General features: G+C 37.3%; 1 protein-coding gene across 2 annotated transcripts in view; it reads right to left on the bottom strand.

Moving 5' to 3' along the window:
- Positions 1-621: 621 nt before the first annotated feature.
- The window catches only part of LOC106166199 (E3 ubiquitin-protein ligase MYCBP2), a 49,532-nt gene continuing 29,588 nt past the window's right edge, over positions 622-20,565 (bottom strand). Inside the window, exons 55-84 of one of the 2 annotated variants that reach the window (XM_087010021.1) lie at positions 19,102-19,464; positions 17,498-17,539; positions 15,848-16,006; positions 15,298-15,478; positions 14,992-15,120; positions 14,104-14,791; positions 12,760-13,743; positions 12,256-12,487; positions 11,758-11,969; positions 11,270-11,563; positions 10,841-11,075; positions 10,292-10,425; positions 9,840-9,989; positions 9,401-9,556; positions 8,978-9,130; positions 8,376-8,482; positions 7,968-8,118; positions 7,399-7,667; positions 7,007-7,100; positions 6,521-6,640; positions 6,088-6,192; positions 5,678-5,806; positions 5,151-5,286; positions 4,524-4,633; positions 3,908-4,102; positions 3,625-3,732; positions 3,249-3,458; positions 2,814-2,921; positions 2,327-2,492; positions 622-1,932 (exon numbers count right to left, since the gene is read on the bottom strand). In XM_087010021.1, the coding sequence (XP_086866147.1) occupies positions 1,817-1,932; positions 2,327-2,492; positions 2,814-2,921; positions 3,249-3,458; positions 3,625-3,732; positions 3,908-4,102; positions 4,524-4,633; positions 5,151-5,286; positions 5,678-5,806; positions 6,088-6,192; positions 6,521-6,640; positions 7,007-7,100; positions 7,399-7,667; positions 7,968-8,118; positions 8,376-8,482; positions 8,978-9,130; positions 9,401-9,556; positions 9,840-9,989; positions 10,292-10,425; positions 10,841-11,075; positions 11,270-11,563; positions 11,758-11,969; positions 12,256-12,487; positions 12,760-13,743; positions 14,104-14,791; positions 14,992-15,120; positions 15,298-15,478; positions 15,848-16,006; positions 17,498-17,539; positions 19,102-19,464 (6,236 nt within the window). In that variant the 3' untranslated portion in view covers positions 622-1,816. The remainder of the gene's footprint in view (positions 1,933-2,326; positions 2,493-2,813; positions 2,922-3,248; positions 3,459-3,624; positions 3,733-3,907; positions 4,103-4,523; positions 4,634-5,150; positions 5,287-5,677; positions 5,807-6,087; positions 6,193-6,520; positions 6,641-7,006; positions 7,101-7,398; positions 7,668-7,967; positions 8,119-8,375; positions 8,483-8,977; positions 9,131-9,400; positions 9,557-9,839; positions 9,990-10,291; positions 10,426-10,840; positions 11,076-11,269; positions 11,564-11,757; positions 11,970-12,255; positions 12,488-12,759; positions 13,744-14,103; positions 14,792-14,991; positions 15,121-15,297; positions 15,479-15,847; positions 16,007-17,497; positions 17,540-19,101; positions 19,465-20,565) is intronic. The other variant, XM_087010022.1, reaches the window with a different exon arrangement.

Raw genomic sequence — 20,565 nt, 5'->3', positions numbered from 1 at the left:
GTATTAAAATTTAAAAATTGCTGGGGTGGACATTCCACTTAAATAATATTAACTAGTGTGTGGGTGTACGAGGGGGTGTAACGGACACTCAAATAAAAAAGTTTTTCAAACAGTGAGTGCTTTTTATTATACTGAGTATGTTATTGGTCAAACTGTCTTGGTGGCAGGGAAACAGCCTCTCTCTTACAGCGATATACATGCATTGTCGCTTGCCAAACCTGTAATATTAGCCAAGGCCTAAAAACGACAGCAACCAGAAGATTAATAGATCGATATTGGACTGCATCTAGTTATAGTCACACAAAAGATAAGAAGTTTAATTGTTTGGACACTTTTACTGCCGACTTTCGTACTCAAAAATACCAAATAATTGCACATAATGGAATATTTACGTATTTTTAAGATAAGATGTTATGCTGTGGGGTTTTCTAAAATGCTTTTTCTACCAATAGATTGTGTTAATACTATTTATAGGGTGGTAGTCGATTGAATGGCCTGTGACATATATTTCCCATCAAGGCCACATATATATCTATCATATTCTTCAGCTTTATTAATTTACTTTACAAAATGTTTTTTGAAAAATATAATAAAATTAAATTCATACTTCAAACAACAAAGTGAGACTCCATTATTATTATCATTATTATTAAATAAAATCAAACTAATTAGTCAACCCCACAACAAGGCGAGACACCCAGGGGCCGACCTGTGTGCCATAGAGACCGATCGGTGGTCATCTAGTAATCCTCGCATGGCGAGGAGAGACCATAACACTGCCAATTAATTTATTTGCATGATACGAGTAGTTAAATTGTGGGTATACTATGGCAAAACAATTTCATTACAATAACATACAATCACATGCAAACAAACTGGCAGCTCACCTGTAAATTACATGCTTACTATGGGATCTGGCCCAGACCATTTAGTACCTGGACCGGATTGGGATCTGGCATGTGACATATATTCCCATTAAGGCCACATATATCTATCATATTCTTCATCTTTATTGATTAAGTTTACATAAAATTCATTGTTGTTAAAGAGAATACTTAATCTATTATAAGAACACTAAATAATATCACACAAAGGTCTTGTCCAACTCTGGATATACTACTGATGCAGGTATGCTTGTTTAATTTGTGTGCTACTCTTTATTTTACAGCAGTGTCAATAGAACAGGTGGTGAAAACTCAGTATTGCAAGCATTATCAATTGCTTACATATGTCATGCTGTTTTTTTAAACTACACACGGGGTATTTAATCTCCATGTCAATTTTCAGACTCTAAAGTTTTTTTCTCTTCTGCCGTTGTGCTCAGTTATAATTCATTTTTATGAGACTACATTATATTTTCATGATTTTATTCTTTTAAAAGTCACTGATATGATATTGACCCCATTTGGAATCACAATTTATTTCATCTATGCGTTTTTTATTTTTTGCGATATATTTTATAATTTTTCAAATGATTCAGATGCATGGAACAACAAAAGTTTGAAAAATCTAGATCACAGTTTTACAAACCATAGCTTTTTCTGAAGGAAGTTTCACATGGATATGTATCCATATAGTAAAATGACTATATGTTGTAAAGACAAATTTAAAAATGTGGATTATCATTTAAAATCTTGTCTTTCCAAAGTAAGAATTTTAAACATTTCTGTTTCTTATGTCAATGTGTTAGTTTTTCATAGTTCCTCATTCCAATATCAAGAAGAAGCTTGAACTATAACACATCTTCACATTCAAAAAGTCATATTTGTATCTGCTGGTAAAATCATCCAGTTCATTTAGGCTTCGGCTTCTGGATCTAAAATGTATGTGCATTTCTGCATACCCCACAACCGAGAGCAAACTCTTCCCCAGTCGGAGGATGCTTCACATGCAGTGGACACTCGTCTCCTTGCAGCTGTTTACCACGTGGACCTGCAGTATAGTGTTAAATAGAAGGTGCTGTTACATAAACATCTTTTCCATTAACAAATATACTAAAGTATATAGGATGTTAAGCAGTAAGTGTGTGTGCATATGGGGATGCACCTTAACTATCTGGCCCCAAGCATGTTGGCATGTGTGTGTATGGGGTAGTACATGTACATGTGGATGAGACTCTTTTTGCCAGGCAAAATGAAAAACATCATTCTCTGCATTAGAAAGAATGCATACCAATTATACATAACTTTGCTTATAAGATTAAAACCAAATGTATTATCAGTTTTTAATTGAACTTTCCTTGATTCTTAGAAAAAACTCTTCTATATATGTGCATACAGGAGTTATCTCACAATGACCCATAAAATTAACATGTCAATGTTCGTACCTGCAGGACAGGTGGGCAGGTCAGAGCGGGGGATGTTGGTCACCCTCTGGAAGTCATCGTGACATGCATTGCAGAAATGGGTGGTACCAAAGCAGAAGAAGACAGCTGTGGAGCAGCAATATCTACACTTATACTCCAAGAAGTCTGTACCGTGCTTGGGACACATCTGAAAGTTTTATTTTAACCTTATATTAGTTTAAACTTAATTTAATTCAATATTTATTTAAACCACATCCCAATGGTCAAACATGCATACAGCTGGTCCAAAATGTCAAAATGTTTGTCACTACCTGACAAAGCTGAAAAACAAGGAAAATCATGTTTTCATCTTTCTAAAGCTGTTATAATCGAAATATTGAAGGTAAAAATTATCTCAATATTAGCTGAAGAAAAATCACATCATTGTTATAATCCCCTTTTTAAATTCAGCTCACATATTGAGAAAGTTACCATGTAGCAAACCAGTCAAATCAGACATGGCACTCACCTGTGCCCTTGAGACATCGGAGCAAGCACCACACACCAGTTCAGTGGGGTCGTAGTCATCTCCGCCCTCCAGCTGTTCATCACATCGGGCTTCTCCACCATAATAAGCCTGAAGAAGTACATCATTTATATCCACTGAAAGCACTGGAGAAATCTGTTGTAGTTTTATATGATGATCTCTTGCCCAGCAAAATGACTTCAACATTACATGCTGCAGGTGGAACACCATTTACAGACATTAAAATTATTGAGGATATCTGTTGTGCAAATGCTAATGATCGAAAATAAGTTTACCTTCAGGTTGGTGATCTTAACGAACATACTTTAGTCAAAACGGATTGGCTGAAGTAGAGCAATTACTTCATATAAACCTATTAGAATGCCGAACAAAAAAATATAATTGCCATGAGATCTAGATCTGAATCTTGCTACTGACCTTCTTGCATTTGTAACACACATAATAAGCATATCTGTCCATGGCAAAGCCTGCTGGATCATTGTAAAACCTCGCACCAGCCGTAGTAATAGCTTCACTCTTATGCAATCCTTCGTATTCCAGTCGCATTAGGGCTTTACGCTTCACGTCATCATACAGTTTGCGTGTAGGATCAAGCAAATCCTTCAGCAATGGGTGGTCAATCTCACGCTGTGAAAAGTAGGTCAAGAAAATTGGTCAGTATGACTTAATTATGACAACTGTACAATGGTTTTAATTTTACAAAATTAAAAGAACTGCTTAACAGCTTTCGTCAAATGGGAATCAAAGAAATGTGTTCAATAAAGAGTTGCAATTACAACCAATGATATCTAACCTTGCATATTGGACAGGAAGCAAACCCAAATGTTATCCTTGGCCCAATCCAGCCTTTCTCCAGGACTTTGCGACAGCAGTGAAGGTGAAACACGTGACTGCAGATTAACTTAAATAGAAAGAAAATTTACATACTGAGTAATTTTGCAGTTAATGTAAATCATTGCCAAAGGAAAGTGCGACAAGACTATAACATAAATCTCTACATTAAACACTGTACTGGTACTTAAATGCAACGTGGAAGTCTATACAAAAAAGCAGTGACGTTTCTGCCACATACATACCTGTATTGCTGGTGCTGCAGACAAAGCCTCAGTAAAGCATATCATGCACATGTCGTCAGCATCCTGTTTGAGAGCATGAGTCTGTCCTGGATTCTTACAGCCATGGAGGCAAGGAAGACAGGGATACTCCCCGGCTATACCACCACACATGTGACCACATGACTGCACCTTCCTGCAGGCAGTCTTGGCATATTCCTGGAAAAACGGAACATCTATGATATAAAATTTAAAAAAATGCATCGGAGGAAGTAGCTTTGGCATGGGGTATATGTGGGTACACTTAACAGCACATATGACCACAGAGAAAATAAAAATTTAAAATAATTAATATTTTGAAAATTTTCTACTTGTGCTACACTTCACATAATTATGCACTTGTTTACAACTGCATTGCAGCCACTGGACAGAATGCAGCTAGAACCTTGTGCAGGTATGTTAGAGGTATGTTAGGTATGTTTTAGACAGAAAGTGAACTTACTGGGATTATATAATCACTTGGCAATCAACCTTCAAAGATCATCTTTCAAGAGCAATGTAGTTGGCCAAGTGGTAGAAGGCTAAGATTTTGCTTCAAAATCTGATTTGGACTTGATAAAGTGTTTATGGTGCTGCTTACCTGACAGTCGGGGTCTGAGCACACATTCCCCATTGACAGCAGACCTGTTGAACTCTGGTTGCCACAGAAACGGCACACTCCCATGGAGATAGCACTGGTTAGAGTCTTACCTGCAAAAATCATGGAGGTTTTCTAGGCTTCACCTTCAAGACAACAAGCTTTTACAATGAACTAGCATGCAACAGTAACTGGTTTTGTTGTAGAAAACAGGTATACAAAGAACAAAAGAGGTTTTCACACTTGACAGGTGTGTTATGCACTGAGAATTTCCCTAAACACATGCACTGAAGATGTTATGCTTCAATCACTTGTGGCCATCACGAATGACTGCCTTCCTCGAAATGATGTTGATTTGTCTGACCTCTAGGCAATTTTATTGCCAAGATTCTCAGCACACCTGCATTGGTTTGAGAATTATTAACTTTCAACCAAGATATTCACAAGCTTACATTGCACAGAGAGCTTCTCAATGTATTCACTTGCATTTAAAATTCAGAAAAATACAGAAAATTTATTATCTGCAAGAGTTCTGTTGCCAAGGTTACTATCAAAATGAATTAAAAAAGAATGTTTCTTAAGTTCACAGTTAAATTCTACTCAACAGTCTCTTAATTTAAAGCTCTCTACCTCTGTCTCCTTCTCTGAATTCCACCATGGCCTTCAGACTTGCAGAGTCTGCTAGCGCCATCACCCAGAACAACTTTGTACGACCACAGCCTTCATGAAGGTCCACCCTGATTGCCTCCTCTTCCTCTTTGAATACCTAAAAAACAATTTAAAGAGAAAATATTAAACATAAATTCCATAATAAATATCAGCTTGCCACAAGCTAAAACATGAAATTTCATCAAATCCTCTAAATGTTTCACTTATGCTATAGTCTATAAATATAAAAATAGAAAAATCATTTCATTAAGTTTGTAAAAAAAATGATTTAATAAAAAGAGATGAAATGCTAAACTGACAGGATTACGACTACTTCCCATATAAGAATTCTCTGCACCAGGTGAACAGAGGAATTTCTAGCACACCATCTGTTTTACATCTTTTCTCTTTTCTAGTAATAGCACTGTGTTTAAACAGCAACACGTATATAAAAATAGCTTCATTAAAATCTAACGTTCATCTTTAAGGCCTTGAGGCCTGGTCCTGACCTGTCTCTTGTGGGACCTAGTTCTCTTGTGCAGGTGAAGAAACCTGTCACAATCAGCGCACAGATTGCCGCACATGTCACACAAGATGATGGCAGACGTCTCTCCATCGTCATGGTTATCACACGTGGGCTGAAAGAAAACGCCATCACGTTGAGTTCATTTCACATGCACACACCAAACATTTTACTCTGATATATCTAGAGACCTTTATCATCATTTGTTTCTGACAGATAACCTACTACAAGTACAAACTACAAACAACAACTTCATGTAAAAAAAACCTGCTGAAAGAAAAAGTTAAAAGTTACATTTTTAACACCTAGAAAACTTTTTAGCAATATTTAATATGAAGACATGAGATTTCAACTGAGACAATTAAACAGGCCTTTTGACAGACCAAGAAAACTCACCCTGGGTTGTCCCTGCTGACCATCTGGACTAATCCACTGACCTGAGGACAGACTGACCACGTGATCATGGTCAAGGACACACAGGGATGCCAGGGCTAGCCACAACTAATGGAAACAATGCATTTGTAACTATTAAAATCACAGAAGTCAATGTCATTATGTTGATATAAATATTCTTATAGCTGGGATGAAGGTTTTGGAGATTAGCGATGTCTGCACTTATCAATTTTTAATTCTTTAACTGGTCTAATGACAAATTACAATACATATCTTGTTTAGTCTTGTAAGAGGCTGAATAAAAAAATACATATGTATATATTACAGAGAATGTTAATAATGGAGCATACTGTATGGTTATCAAGAAATTGGTAATACTTGGCAACTGCTGAAATAAAATGACCAAAACTATGGAAATATTTATAAAATGGCTTACAGTTGGTGTTTTAATGCATTCTGCTGGCACTCTCAAGTTCTCTCCCATCTTGGTGAGGTTCAGTATGTTCTCAGCCACTGCCCCCTTGGTGACCCTTCCCCATGCCTCAGACACCTGACCCTGGGAAACAAAAACAATGAGGTACTACTTAACAAATTGATTTTTCCTAAAGTAAACTAGTTTGAAATGACCCACAGTCACATTTTTTGTGTCTTCATATCCTGCAATGCTACTTAATATAGAATCTGCATTCCTATGAACAGAGTATTTTTTTTTTTGTTTTTTGTTAATACTACATTTCAGTCCTTGAAACATCAAATATTTCATGTTGGTATATTGCTGTGTGTATTTTTTTACATAACACTGCATTACAAGAGTCATCATCCTGTGCTGCCAGTATGAGCATATTCTTCTCACATTTCTGAATTTGTGAAGCATGTGTGTGAGTGCATATGCATGCAAGCATGTGTCTGTATACACACTTACAGAAGCCATGTCTTTAAGCAGGGTAATGATGGTTTCTGCAAGTTTGTTGTTCATCCCTCCTCTAAGCCACCATCTTGAGCTGGATTGCACACTCCTATGAGTGAATACAGACAGCATAAAAATAGATAGTTATCAATTTTCCAGTAAATAAAGGACGTTTCAAAGAAAAGTTGACTGTTAAACTGTTGTAGATTGAACACAGTGTCATAGGTATTACAAACCACACATATTAGTTGAATGCATTTGCTATTATGCAAATTTACTTTTGACAAAACAGTAACTGTTGTATAGTGTAGCATTTTAAACTCCACTATAACTATTTTCTTAAAACATTTTAAAATAAATCATATAATTATCTATAAATGATTTTGCTAAAAAAAAAAATGACTTACTCAGTAGGAATACTGGTGGCAGAATCCACAGTATTGACAGCCTTTCCACTGCCCTTGACCTTCATCTGGACCGTCAATGCCTTGGCGATACAGATCAGGAAAACATCCAGAATTCCAGGCTTTGTGGGGTCAAGGTTCACTTCCTCCCCACCCTTTTTAGCCTCAGCTATGATACTGAAGTCTTCTGGTGGGAGGGAGGGGACATTGAGGAGACGTGCCAGCACCTGTGGCTGGACCTCTGGTAACACTCTCCTTAGCAGGGATACTACCTGAAGAACAGTGGACAAACACATTTAATATTATAAGTGTATTGCCTCCCCAAGTAAATGCATTTCAGGGGAAATTTCCACTGAAATGAAATTTAAGGCATTAAGATTACCAATGATAACACTTGTACCTGATATATATTTTTTGTACAATATCAGTTGACTTATTTTTCTACCATCATTAATCTAATCTATACACTGATTATATATGAATCTACAACATAACAAATATCCAAATGAAGAGATTAATGACATGGTAAAAATCTCCAAAAGAAAAATAGTTTCTGTCCTCTTTCCCCTCACCTGTCTCTGTACTCTAGGTGTGGCTGTATGGAGTAAACTAAGTAGATCTTGCAGCAAGCCAAGCTGCTGAGCCAAAAAGGTCCTCCCTACATTAGAACCACTCAAGGCAAGAACCATGGATAACAGCTCAAATATGTATGCATCTGAGGACCTTTAATACAACAGAAAAAAATGATGGGACATTATTCAAACAGTTATTAGAGCAATGCTCCACTTTCTAACAGTTACAGTAATGCCACCAGTTAAAAAATTCTACTTCTGATGTAAGTTTACCCATACAAAGATATAATTATATATAGCAGCCAAACACAGATATCTTTAATCTTGAATGCTATTTTATCAAGTGCCACCAGCATTACATGTAGGTATAAAACTGACAAATTCTACATCAGTGGCCACTGTAAATACCTGTTGTGTTCTTCAGTCACCATTATCCCTTGATTAAGCTGTAAATCCCAGCTTTCTCTCACCCTCACCGTCTCCTTCTTGATGGCCTGCACGATGTGGGTACACACCTAAATACATTAATAAATCAGTAGTACTTCAATCATATGTAACAGTCCACCTGTTTTAAAACTAAAAAGTTATTAAAAATCATTCATGTTACAGAAGAATACTTATCTCACTTACCCATTTAAGTCTAATACTATGGACATATCATTTTAAGTTGAAATTCACAAATTTTTTCATCTTAATGTTTAGATTATTCTTTGGGCTAAAGTTTTAATGAGAAACCAGCCCAGGGCTTGGAACCAGAAACTATGAGATCCCTGCAATCTTGTTTCCAAAGAGTATATAATCTTTAATGACTTGGATTTAAAAACCCGTGCAAGCCTTAATGACAGCATTTAACTCTCTCTTCAGCAGATATAATTCAAACTATTTTTATTTTTAAAATTAACTTGCTGAACATTTAATGTCTGAATAGAAACTACTCATATCTCATAATTGTCATTAATTGGCAAGAGCCGACCTGTTGTAACATTTAATTTGGTAATTAATATACCTACCTGTTTCTGCAGGTGTGTAAGTTTGCTCCTACTGAACAGAATGCCCACCATGTGTTCTTTCAGGTCAGTGTCCCACTCACTCATTCCTTTGTCCACCTCGTCTTTTTTCTGCTCTTCCAATGGAGCTTCATCTGAGATCAGACGGCCAAACACCTGGGAAAGGGAAATCGACATGAAACACTCGACTCTCCTTGTTAGCTGATAATTCATATCATATCCTCTCCAATTTTTTCATTCTCCCATTATACATACCTTATAAATTATTGCCAATTTGAAAAGTACAATTTTAAGACTCATTCCCATTGTCATAATTTCGAATTCCCTTATATTTCACATGCTTAATATTCAAAATATGCAGACATCAGGTAGCCATTACGACAAAGCTCTCCTCACTTGGACATCCAGGCTTTATTTTATATTTACCTGTGCAGTCAACAACCTGAACACTTTCAGTGTCTCCATCTCACAGTTCTTCAGCTGCATCAGGTAGGCACACTTCTGCCCTGGCACCACACAGCTCTCACCATCTATCTCTCCCAGCACCTTGACCTGACGCACCCTCAGCGTGTTGTCTGGACCCTATGAGGTGAACAGATACAGTGTATCTATCTACGCATCTGTTCAGAACTTCTGAATCACAGGTAACGTTATGCAAGCATACATTGTTTTGTCTAGTTTTAATTCAAGCATTAAGTGCATTGATATTTTCATCATTTAAGAAGCATGAAGTATAATGTACATTTTGTTAGAAAAAAGTACAATTTAAAAACTGAAAATTGTTCAATTTTGTCCAAAAAATGATAATCAACTTTTGAGAGATAAATATTCTGCACCCTTGATGAAATACTTCCCAACATTGTACCTTCAGTTCCAGTTTTGCCAGAGTATACCCAGTATCAGTGACAGGGCAGCTGACCCAGCCAGTGAACCGTGGCTCAAGATCCGTCTGCTTCAGCTTCTTCAAGTCCTCTGAGTTCAACCCACTGTAGAATGTCACACTAGTCACTTTATTCTGAATTGTAGAAAATCAAAATAAAATCACAGTTTATTTTTTCAAAGAAATAGGCCTAGATTGTTAAAATCCAAACACCAAAGTTCTCCTTCTCAATTTAAAGTTATCCCAACACAAAGTGCAAACTAAGCAGTTGCTTTTTTCCTGTAGTTTAAATACAAAAAGAAAAACTTTCTGGGCTAATTCATAATTCTATGTTAGCCCCCTATGGTATTAGCTGTCACTCACACATCACGTAATCAACCCCATTTTCTGATATGGTCAATACAGGCATCTGCCTTTACTACGTGTGTCATACTCACGCCCAAGTCTCTGGTGTTGTCTATATGGACCGCTATCTGTCTAATACTAGCTCTCTCTATAGTAGACAGTGTCAGGGATTTTGTCCTGTTTCTATCTTCATCGCCACTCTCCCAGAAAGTCTCTGTTGAGTTGTCTGAAAAGGAAAACAGTTGAACTCTTAAAAATTTACTTCTAAATCATCAAAATGCATAAGAGGGAAAGACTTCAATTTCAATAATTGCTACAATAGTATGGAATAGATGAACTTAAAAAAAAAAAAATTGCTTTATTTTTGCTGTGATTTTTTGTGCTATTAAAGTAAAATCCCCGAAAGAGTATAACTTTTAATCAGTCACACTAAGTAAATATATATATATATATATATATATATATATATATATATATATATATATATATATATATATATATATATATATATATATATATATATATATATATTTTTTTTTTTTCTTTTTGTTAGGTTTAGCATGAGGAAAAAAATAGTTACTTTTGCATAATAACACGTGTGCACATGCACACACACACCTGCGCACACACATATTACTTACCCATCAAACTAGGCACCATGGCCTGCCTACTAGAAGCTTTGCACTCTGCCCCTAGGGTCAAATCCTTCAGACAGCTCACAGACTTGTTCTCCTTTCCGGCACCAGGTGGCGGTGCCTTTTCAGCCTCGTCTGAGCGTGACAATATCTGGCTGATGTTACTAAACACGTGACATTTGTGAAGAAACTGGTGGTCTGACTGGATAAACTTTAGGCACCAGCAACGCACTGCCATTTGCTAAAAACGAAAATCAGGTAATGTATAATTAAGGCAGAGCCAATAAAAACCCATTCAAAGACTTAGGTGTCAGCAAAAAGGCAAGACTGTTGATATTTTTTCACTGGCCTTCAGATCAGTGTGAAATACTAGATAAATGCAAGATCTTGCCAATCAAAGAATTTCATTCGTCTTTTCCACAAATTTTAAGTTACCTGTAATGCACTCCCAGCAGGTAAGAACATCATGACATCAGATATACTCTGCAGCAAAGCATGGAAGGCCGTAGATAGCGGGTGCATGGCTTCTCCCCCAATCACGATATCGGACTGCGGGTGCTCACACAGAGCTTTTTCCTCCAGTTCCTTCTTGTGGTGGTTGTCCTTGTGGTCGTGCATGTCCTCTTCATCCCCATTGCCATGGCGAGTGGTGAGAGAAGAAACAAAGAACCACATGATGTCATGAAGACAAGAGGGTTGGGTCACACTGCGAAGTAACCAGTTGGTAGCCTGAGAATACAAACAAAAAATAAATGTAAAGTGAGAGATTTCTAAAACCCCGTGAAAAAGGTGCAGATTTTCCAATTCTTCCAATAATTGCTGAACCTGTAATTGCACAATTTAAATGTGTTTAATCATGCATCACCCAACTAATATTTTGACCTATAAAAACATATTATCAACTATACCAGAATTATTCTCACCTGCATTGCATACACCCTACAGCCTGCCTTTCTGAGTGCCTGCTTCATCGCCAGCTGTAAACTGTCCAAGTCATGGCGCTGGACAATGAAGGACATTACTGGACGTTGAAGTGCTTTCTCAGCCAAACTCTTGGCAAGGTGTCCACCTTCAAGTGATGATATCAGAGTCTCCATGGCCTTGGAGGGGTGTTTCAGTAAAGAAAGACCACTCTCTGTAAAGGTGAAAATAAGAATTATATCATTAACGTATAAATCACTAATGAACAACTCAGGAATGACCTTTTACACTGGTAACTGCTTGGATTGTTACACAATTCTACATGCTTTTTGTCATAGCCTTAGGTATATAATTAAAAATGCATTGGCAATAAAAAGCGCACTTATAGTCCATGACATCTTTCATATCAATTTCCAAATCTACGCTCAACAAAATTTTATTCGAATGTGCTAGAACCAACATGGGAAAAACAAGAAGTGGCACATTATTCCTGCTCTCACCTCCAAACCCCCCACTGTTATTTCTCCTCCTGAGCAGCTTTTTGCTCATGTTGCTGTTACTGTCTTCTACTTCATTGTCATTGCTTGCAGTGTGGAACTCAGAAATGCTGCGATAAAAATGGACACTACTGGCCCTTGCTGTGTAGGTGCCATCTTCAGGTGAATTCTCCACAGACCTGGACATGGGCTTTTCTTGGGATTCACTTTCAGATCCTGACCTAGCTCTCCCCTCCTTAAAATAAGCCACATGAAGCTTTAGTTTTTACAAGAATGATTTCAACAAAGTTTAAAAATTAACATAAACTACAAAAATTTGTTAACTTCATTTTCACAATATTGATGTTTTTTCACAAGTGACAAAAAATTAACTTTGGTACAAACTCACTTATATCTTTCCCCATGCTGTACTAACATCATCATTTAAGTCAAAAGGCTATGCATTTACTACATATAAATCAAGGTTTAAAAGCCTGAAAATCACACATCCTGAAACCAGTAACTTACTGGTCCCATGGACACGTGCATCCTCTTCTCATGTTTTATAGGCAAGGACTCCAATCTTCCAATCTTCATTAGATGCATCTTTGGCTCCGTGGGCAAGCGTGGGCGGTTGTAGGGCACCACTTTCTCCATTCCCTCTCTCCACATGCTCTCCGAGTCCATTATCATGTCTTCAGCAAAGGCCGAATCGTGCTCATCAGCATGCTTGAGCATGAGGTACTGGAAGGGTACAAGAGGGTATGAGTGAATATCCAGGAGGCTGTCCTCATAGACACTGGGCAGACTGGACTCGCGCCGAAGATTTGGGTCATGTTGTTTCTTGGCATTTGATGGGAGATTGAGCCCAGCTGCACAGTCCAAGTCCAGCAGAAACATTGCATTATTTTTCATGATCAAATGTGGCTCAGTGGGCACCGGTAGGGAAGCTTGCTTCACTGGGGATATGGATTTCTTTTTTGATTTCTTACTTCTCTCTTTCTGCACCTGTTTTTTCTCGCGCAGATATTTATCTCGGCAGCGGTCACACATTAAGTACCAACTGCTGCCCCCTAGGCCTCCGTCGCCACAATTCCCCGCCCAGCCTCCACAGAAGTGACCTGCGCTGTTGTAACCTTGCCCCCCTGCATGGCGACCACATCCCGGATGGGACTGACGCATGTGGTATGTCACAGGATAGGGATACGTCCCACCACATAGCTCACAAACTGTGTTCCGCTCCTCAACGCCGCTCCCGAATATCCCAGCAGCCTCTCCAAACAGGTTTCCTCTGCCTGGCTCCAACAGCTTTCCCTCTCGCTTCCTGTTCTTCACCTTCCGTTCCTTCTCCTTTTCCAAGTCCTTCTTGTCGTCTCTTTTCACTCTCATTATGGCCGATGCTGCAGGGCTAGCAGAGATTTGGTTTTGTTGAATGACTCTAAGAGTGGCCAGTGACAGTCCTTCCCACAGGTGGACCAGGTGTTGAAGGGTGGGGAGTAACTCTGGGGTGTGCTGAAATACATAACATCATTATCTGATAATTCTGTTTTAGTCATTGCAGCGATAAAGAGACATTGTTATAGCATGGTATAAAAGAGTATTGGTATGAATAAATATTTTGAAAAAATTGAAATTTACTTCACTGATTCAAGACCCCTTTTTCTCCATGCAAAACAATGAATTTAAACTTACAGATGTTTTACTGTTTTATTTCTGAGTTCTGCTTTTTTTCTACAGATTAAGTTTAAATCCTAAACATGTGGCCAAGCATACTTAACCTACATTAATATATGTCATTATGGTTTGCAACGAAAAACAGTGGTTTTCATTCTAAATATAGACTGAAATAAATAGTAACAAATATATGTGTACCAATTTTGCTCTCTCCTCCTTGGGTGATGTGATTGGTGACATGACATCCTTATCTGGAGAGCTCAGCTTAAATCTAACATGGTGACCCTCCTCTGTGGGGGACTTAAAGCGCACCTGACTCTCACGGATGTGGCTCTCAGACTTATGTCTCTCCTTAGTCCCTGGTGACGGAGTAGTTAAGAAAACGTCATCTTTCAATCCACTTTTTCCTCCTGTTTTCGATGCAGCTTCATTGATGTTAACATTAACGTTATTGAAATTTTGCTCTTCTGGCTTGCCTGGAATCAAGTCAGGAGGAAAACTTGGCTTTACGGGTCTACCAGAATCTCCACCCTGATCTTTCTTCATTAGAAAATCTTCTTTCTTGCTCTTAGTTTCTAGGGGGCTCACGTCTTTCTGAAGATTGGGGTGAAACTTCAGGTATGAGGCACATGCCATGGCATCGTGGACCACCCCTTCATGCCACAGAAAAGAGGCAAAGACGGCTCTCAGGCACTCAGCCACAGAGGGCGATAGGGCCTGCTTTACAGGCTGCCTTTGTTTGCCCAGTTGCATGAGGGGCAGAGACTTGGAGCGAGGGGCGGTGGATGAGGTCTCCTTAGGGGATGGTGAAGATGCCCTCTCTCTCTTAGTGCGAAGGGACCTACTGCCATATCGGTCTTTCCTGGCCAACTTTGGAGATGTAGACCTAAAATGATGCATACAAAATACAAATATTTAAACCATTCATAATGCTTTACTGTATAATATTTCATCTCATTTCTATCAATTTCACAGATACTTTTATACTTTTAAAAGTGAAAAATGCTCCTTTTTTCAATTTACTGCTAGAATGAGCCTCTACACTAGATATTTATTAAAAAGTGTTGGGGCCATGCACAGACATACTTGGCTTCCTCCCTTGGTCCGGCTGCTCCTATACTGAAGTGAGCTTTGACATTATCAGCAGCCTTCTTGCTAGGACTACTATGGGGGCTCCCACTCCTGGCAGGACTGGAGCTGGAACTTCTCTGAGGACTGAAATATTACAAAAATTATTGAAACTAAATTGCAAATTAAATAACTTTTATATAATGTACTTCAGAAATATGATATCCTTTAATGAAATTCCCTACAATGAAAAAAAGACAAGACACAAAAGACTCCTTTTGTACTTGCATAAGGATAATATGTATATAAGGGACTATAACTTACCTTCCCCTGGGTGGAGAGCTGAACCTAGGGGGTGTCTGAGGAGGGGTCACCCACTGTGCCCCACTGTCCCTCTTCCCCCCACTAGATGACGGTGTCCCTGGGGGGCTAGGTGAGACCCTTTCTCGGAGTAATACCTCATGTTTGGGGGAGCCACTGTGCAGACTGGTGTGCTTGGAAGAACCTTTTGGTTATAAGGAAAAGATTTTGATGTCATATTCATCAGCATTTATGCGTGGAAAAAAAACAAATTAAAGTAACAAACTGCTCCCCTATTATATTCACAAATTCTGTAACTGTTATTTATACTTTTAAATTGGTATTATTAAACTATATTTATTTTGCTTGGTATCTTTTACCATAATTTAATCATTAAATTTTAAAAATATATCTCCAAATTATTCCATATTGCAGAATACCTTAAATCCAGAAATCTTGAACTAGATATCAAATTCTCTCTCTTTACAGATGACATTTGAGAAGAAAACACTTTAATAACAATAATTCTGATAATGACAAAAAAACAGAGAATTATTCCAAGTATCTTAGTTACCAGGTATGGGCTTTGGGCTGGAGCTTCTCGAGGGGATCTTTTTGGGAGTGCCTGGGGGAGTGGCCACTTTCTGAGGGGTGCCAGGGGGAGTGGCAGCTTTCTGGGGAGTTCCAGGAGGTGTCGCTAACGGGCTCTGGTTACCATTAGCTTTGGTTTCTCCTGAAAAATATATGGCAAAGCAAAGTAAAACACATTATCAAAACAATGAATGCCATTATGATCATAAAAACGCCTCGGCTGAATATGATGACAACATTGTAATGGTACCAATGACAAAAAGAATAATACTTTCAGGTTACGTCTTAGCAAAAACCAAAGGTAAAAACTTTACCATTATCTGAAAGCAATAAATTTTAAATGCATCACTTACTGTTTTATTGTAATACGCTTTTCATTTTAAGTGAGAAAACATCAGAAAACAACTTATTCATTGGGATTAATGATGGGAAATATATTTTAACATGTTTCGATTAATAACAATTCTTCATTAAAATTTTATCAAAAAAAAAACATATTGTTATATAATATTAACATAACTGGATCATTTAAAGCCTGCTGAAAGTTAATCAGACATTTCATTTAGAAGTTAATATATGACTTTCTTGGCATGAATGTATACAGTACTAGGTATTAGAAAATAATGTTAATTTGAAATAAAAGTGTGCAACTTTTGTTCAAACAACTGAAACTTGACAAAAAATCAATTTAAACAGCAAAAAAAAATTTTTTTTCAAATAAAAAATTTACACAAGACTTTGTCTTTGATTGATATTTTTTCTTATAACTGATTAACAGAATTGAAGATGTCAAGTTAGAGCTGCATATGGATTAATTCATCATGCTTCAGACCAGAAATTCTACAATGTTAAAAAAAATGTGCAACTTTTTCAACACATGCACTCCTCTATTGTCAAACATTCTGTTGAAATAATTTTAATATTATCTATACCACATTTTCCCTTTATGAGAAAAATCCTACAAAAGAACATAATGATTGCAAACATAAATACCAAACATTTATTAAATCAATGGCTAAGGCACCACATGCCTCTTTAAAGCCTGTTCTATGAGATAAACCTTTAGGCTCTATATTTTGATCTGAGAGTCTTGTGAAATTGTAATTTTAGATAATGTGTATGCACTGTTGATAATCCAGTTTGTGGTTACCAACATGATCTATGCCAGAATGGTTTTTCATCTTGCTTTTTGAAATTCCTGTTCTTAAAATGACAATCTTTTTAAACCTCTGCTAAATTACAAACCAAAACACTTAATAATCAAAATATTCAAGTGGGAAGTCTAAATTTTCTGGGGCTCATGAACCACAATGTCTGCATTAATTCATAGAATGCTGCCATTAGGAAATTTAGAGCTTTTCAAAACAAATTTAAGGTCTACTGAAAAACACTACAAGTACTTGAATCTGAATTGTGAAACGGTATATTGTCTGGTACTAATATGTGTATTTTGTCTATAAGGCAAACTAAAAAATGGACATAGACACTAAAACAATAAAGGTTTAGAATGCCTGATCACTAGATGAAAATATACATGCAAGTTAAATTAGCATGCAAGTTTAGACAATAAATAAGAAACCAAGGAACTATTCTATAAATAAAGGAGAAAGTAAAAAAAAGTATTTGCATTCACCAATTTTTTTCAGCTTCCGGAGTTTATAATCTTTTCCGCGATCTGTTTAAAATAAACATAGTTAAAATTGAGAACAACAACAACAAGAGGCATGAACGATAGAACAATTACATTCTGAAAACAGCACACTGCAGGATGCAAAATAAATATGTGAAAAAAAGAAATATGAAGTCGGACTGCTTATGATTCTGGAAATGCAATTTCAAAATGCGAGAAATATTTTTTCCACAAAAATGAAATATTACTTTGTCTTTCTTAGTTAAGTTAAAAGTAAATAAGGCACAATTCAGAATTTTCAACTGATCTGAAAATTTTAAAATCAAAGGCACTTCCAGAACCAGAGACTAAGAACAACAATTGGATGACAGTGGGTTATCTTAGGTCAAATCCAACCAACAGACATCCCCATACTGGACCCAAGGTCAAATCTAACCAATAGGAAACACTGAAATGGAGCTACTTATGACAGACTTGTTTCATGCCTGTCTTACCCAGCCTCCTTATTAAGGCTCTTAGCTCCCTAATCTCTTGGGCACTGGTGATATCCCTAGGGCTCACCCTGGGGGGTTCCAAGGGGGGTTCCCTCCTCCTCTCCAGGGCTCTAAATACTGATTTACTACTCAGACCCCTCTCAAATTTTAACTTGCCTAGAATCACAAGGAAAGCAGAAAAAGCATAAAGCAGCAGACATTTCACTTTTTCCTTTCCAGCACACTTCCATACTGATATCTTTTACACATTGGTTGAAAAAATTGCTTTCCACAGGAAAAAAATAAAGTTGCGTGATATATTAGAAATAATGTGATATTGTTATCCTTTTTAATTCTGCAATAAAAGTAAACAATATATAACTATTTGATATTATATGTGTGTATGATCACTTTTGGGATAAATGGTTCCTGTTATAACTGTTATGCATGAACACTGTGGAAACTGAAGTGTTTACTGTGATATAAAGTCATCCTAAAAACTGGTTAATATGCACTGCCTGATAAAATACAACAAAATAGATTAAAAGAAGTGTATCAGTTAGATGAATGCATGGCTACAAATCAGTATTGGCTCATTTTTTTCCTCATCTAATAAGCATATATCTGAAACAATTTTCCTTTAAGGAAATGATTAAGAACTGATTAGTATTAAGCATACTATAAAGGACTTGAATTAGCCATATTAACATAAGAACACAACATTAAGACTACACAACATCAATTCCTGTCAACATTTGTACTAAAATTAATTAAAAGATAGACTTACAAACTTTAAATGAACTTAAAAATTGCCCCTGTCATTTTTATATCAACTAAAAAATTTGCATGTTCAACTCCCCCCTCCCCTGCTTAAATGTCCCCCTCGTCTGAGTCGGCCCACTTTTAAATGTCCCCCACATGTCTGCCTCTCCTTAAATGCCTCCCACCTCTGAGACCATCTATCTGCCGTTATACACCCCCTACACGTGAGCAAGATAACAGCAACTACCACAAAGACTATAAATCAACACAGCAAAGTTTAATGCTCTTCAACACACGCTCAAATAAACTTCAAAGTAACCATGATGCACATCACTTCAAAATTCAGTAAGAATTTTCATCTCTTTAACCTACCTAAAGCCTTCACCAGGTCTTTGATTGACACTCCCGGCACCCCCAGGGTGTCGATGCCGTCCCCTGACCCATCCATCCTCCCTGAGGGCGGGGTCAGGGACATAGCACTTCCTACTTGAGGAGGAGTGGCCCTCCCTGGCCCCACAGACGGGACCATGTCCCCAAATTCCTTGGGGAACCTGAACGGATAATCTTGTCCCTTTATCCCGGGGTCAAAGTCTGCCCCCATATCCTTGCTTAACTTGAAAGGTGCAGCTCCTTTGAGGGCCTCGTAATCTTCTGGGTTCTTTGGGAAGGTGAAGCTTGTACCTGCTGCTGTTCTGGGGCTGCTTGGGGTGGCTGGGGCACCAAAGGGTGTTTTGACTATGAAGAACAAATAAACATGTGCAAATATGTAGAATAAACCAAATACTTGTAAAACATTATGCACTGTTGTATTCTAGTATTAACAGTTATATATATAATTACAGTGGTACAACAAAATAAGTATTTAAATATGTAATACAAAGAAAACTAGGAAAATTTGATCATAATTGACATGGCAGCTTTCATCTCCCCTCCCACTTTCTACAATAGCCTTAATTAACAGTGTCATATTAGATAGCACAATGCTTAGAGTATTTTTTCTCTGAATATAATATAAAGACAACATAGTACTACATGCATAAAGAAATAAGTGTTTTTTAAAGGTAGGAGATACTGTAAAACAGGATATGTACAGTTGTTACTTTAAAACTCACAACAGCACACAGAAATAAATCTGAAAAATAATCTGTGAAAGATTCCTTCCCCTAAATATTTACATCATATACAAAAAAATTTACCAATATCAAACATCCATGTCATCATAACAAATTTTATTTTTCAATCATACTTGTTTTCACACGCCAAATCAGTTTTTATAATTTGACAGTTTCAGGTTTCAGGTTGTTGGAATATCACCAACTCATACAATTATATCTAAGACTGCATTCCCATAGATTTAGATCGATCCATCTAGATCGACCTAACTCCCTGGGGGTTCTCGCTAAATTGATGTCAGCCGAGTGCTCACGGTAGTTAATTGCCCCCTTATAGCTTTTAGTAGGTGGGACAGATGCTTAAGCCGGCTAAGCTGACAGTAATTTCGTGAGACTCCCCACGGGGATAGATCGATCTAAAATCTGTGGGAATAGGGTCTAAAACAATACATTTCTTTCATGAGTATATTTCAATATTATTGGTGCAAAACCTCAGTTGACAAAAACGTTTAATTTCACAGCAAAAACATTTGAAGAAGGATTGAAAAGAAAACTCTTCAACATAAACACACAACAATTTACAACACTGAGTCGTCTATATTTTGGCAGGCTGTCCCTACCTGCCCCCGACCCACTCCCAAATACAAATGGGGGGCCAGAGGTGCCAGGTCCTAGCATCACTCCAGTATTTATAGCATCATTTGATGTATTCATAAATGTAGAT

Source organism: Lingula anatina, chromosome 3 (assembly GCF_051362555.1).
Source record: "Lingula anatina isolate TDL-2025a chromosome 3, LinAna3.0, whole genome shotgun sequence".
Taxonomy (NCBI): Eukaryota; Metazoa; Brachiopoda; class Lingulata; order Lingulida; family Lingulidae; genus Lingula; species Lingula anatina.
The sequence above is the reverse complement of the archived record's forward strand: the minus strand, read 5'-3'. Positions and strand labels throughout refer to the sequence as shown.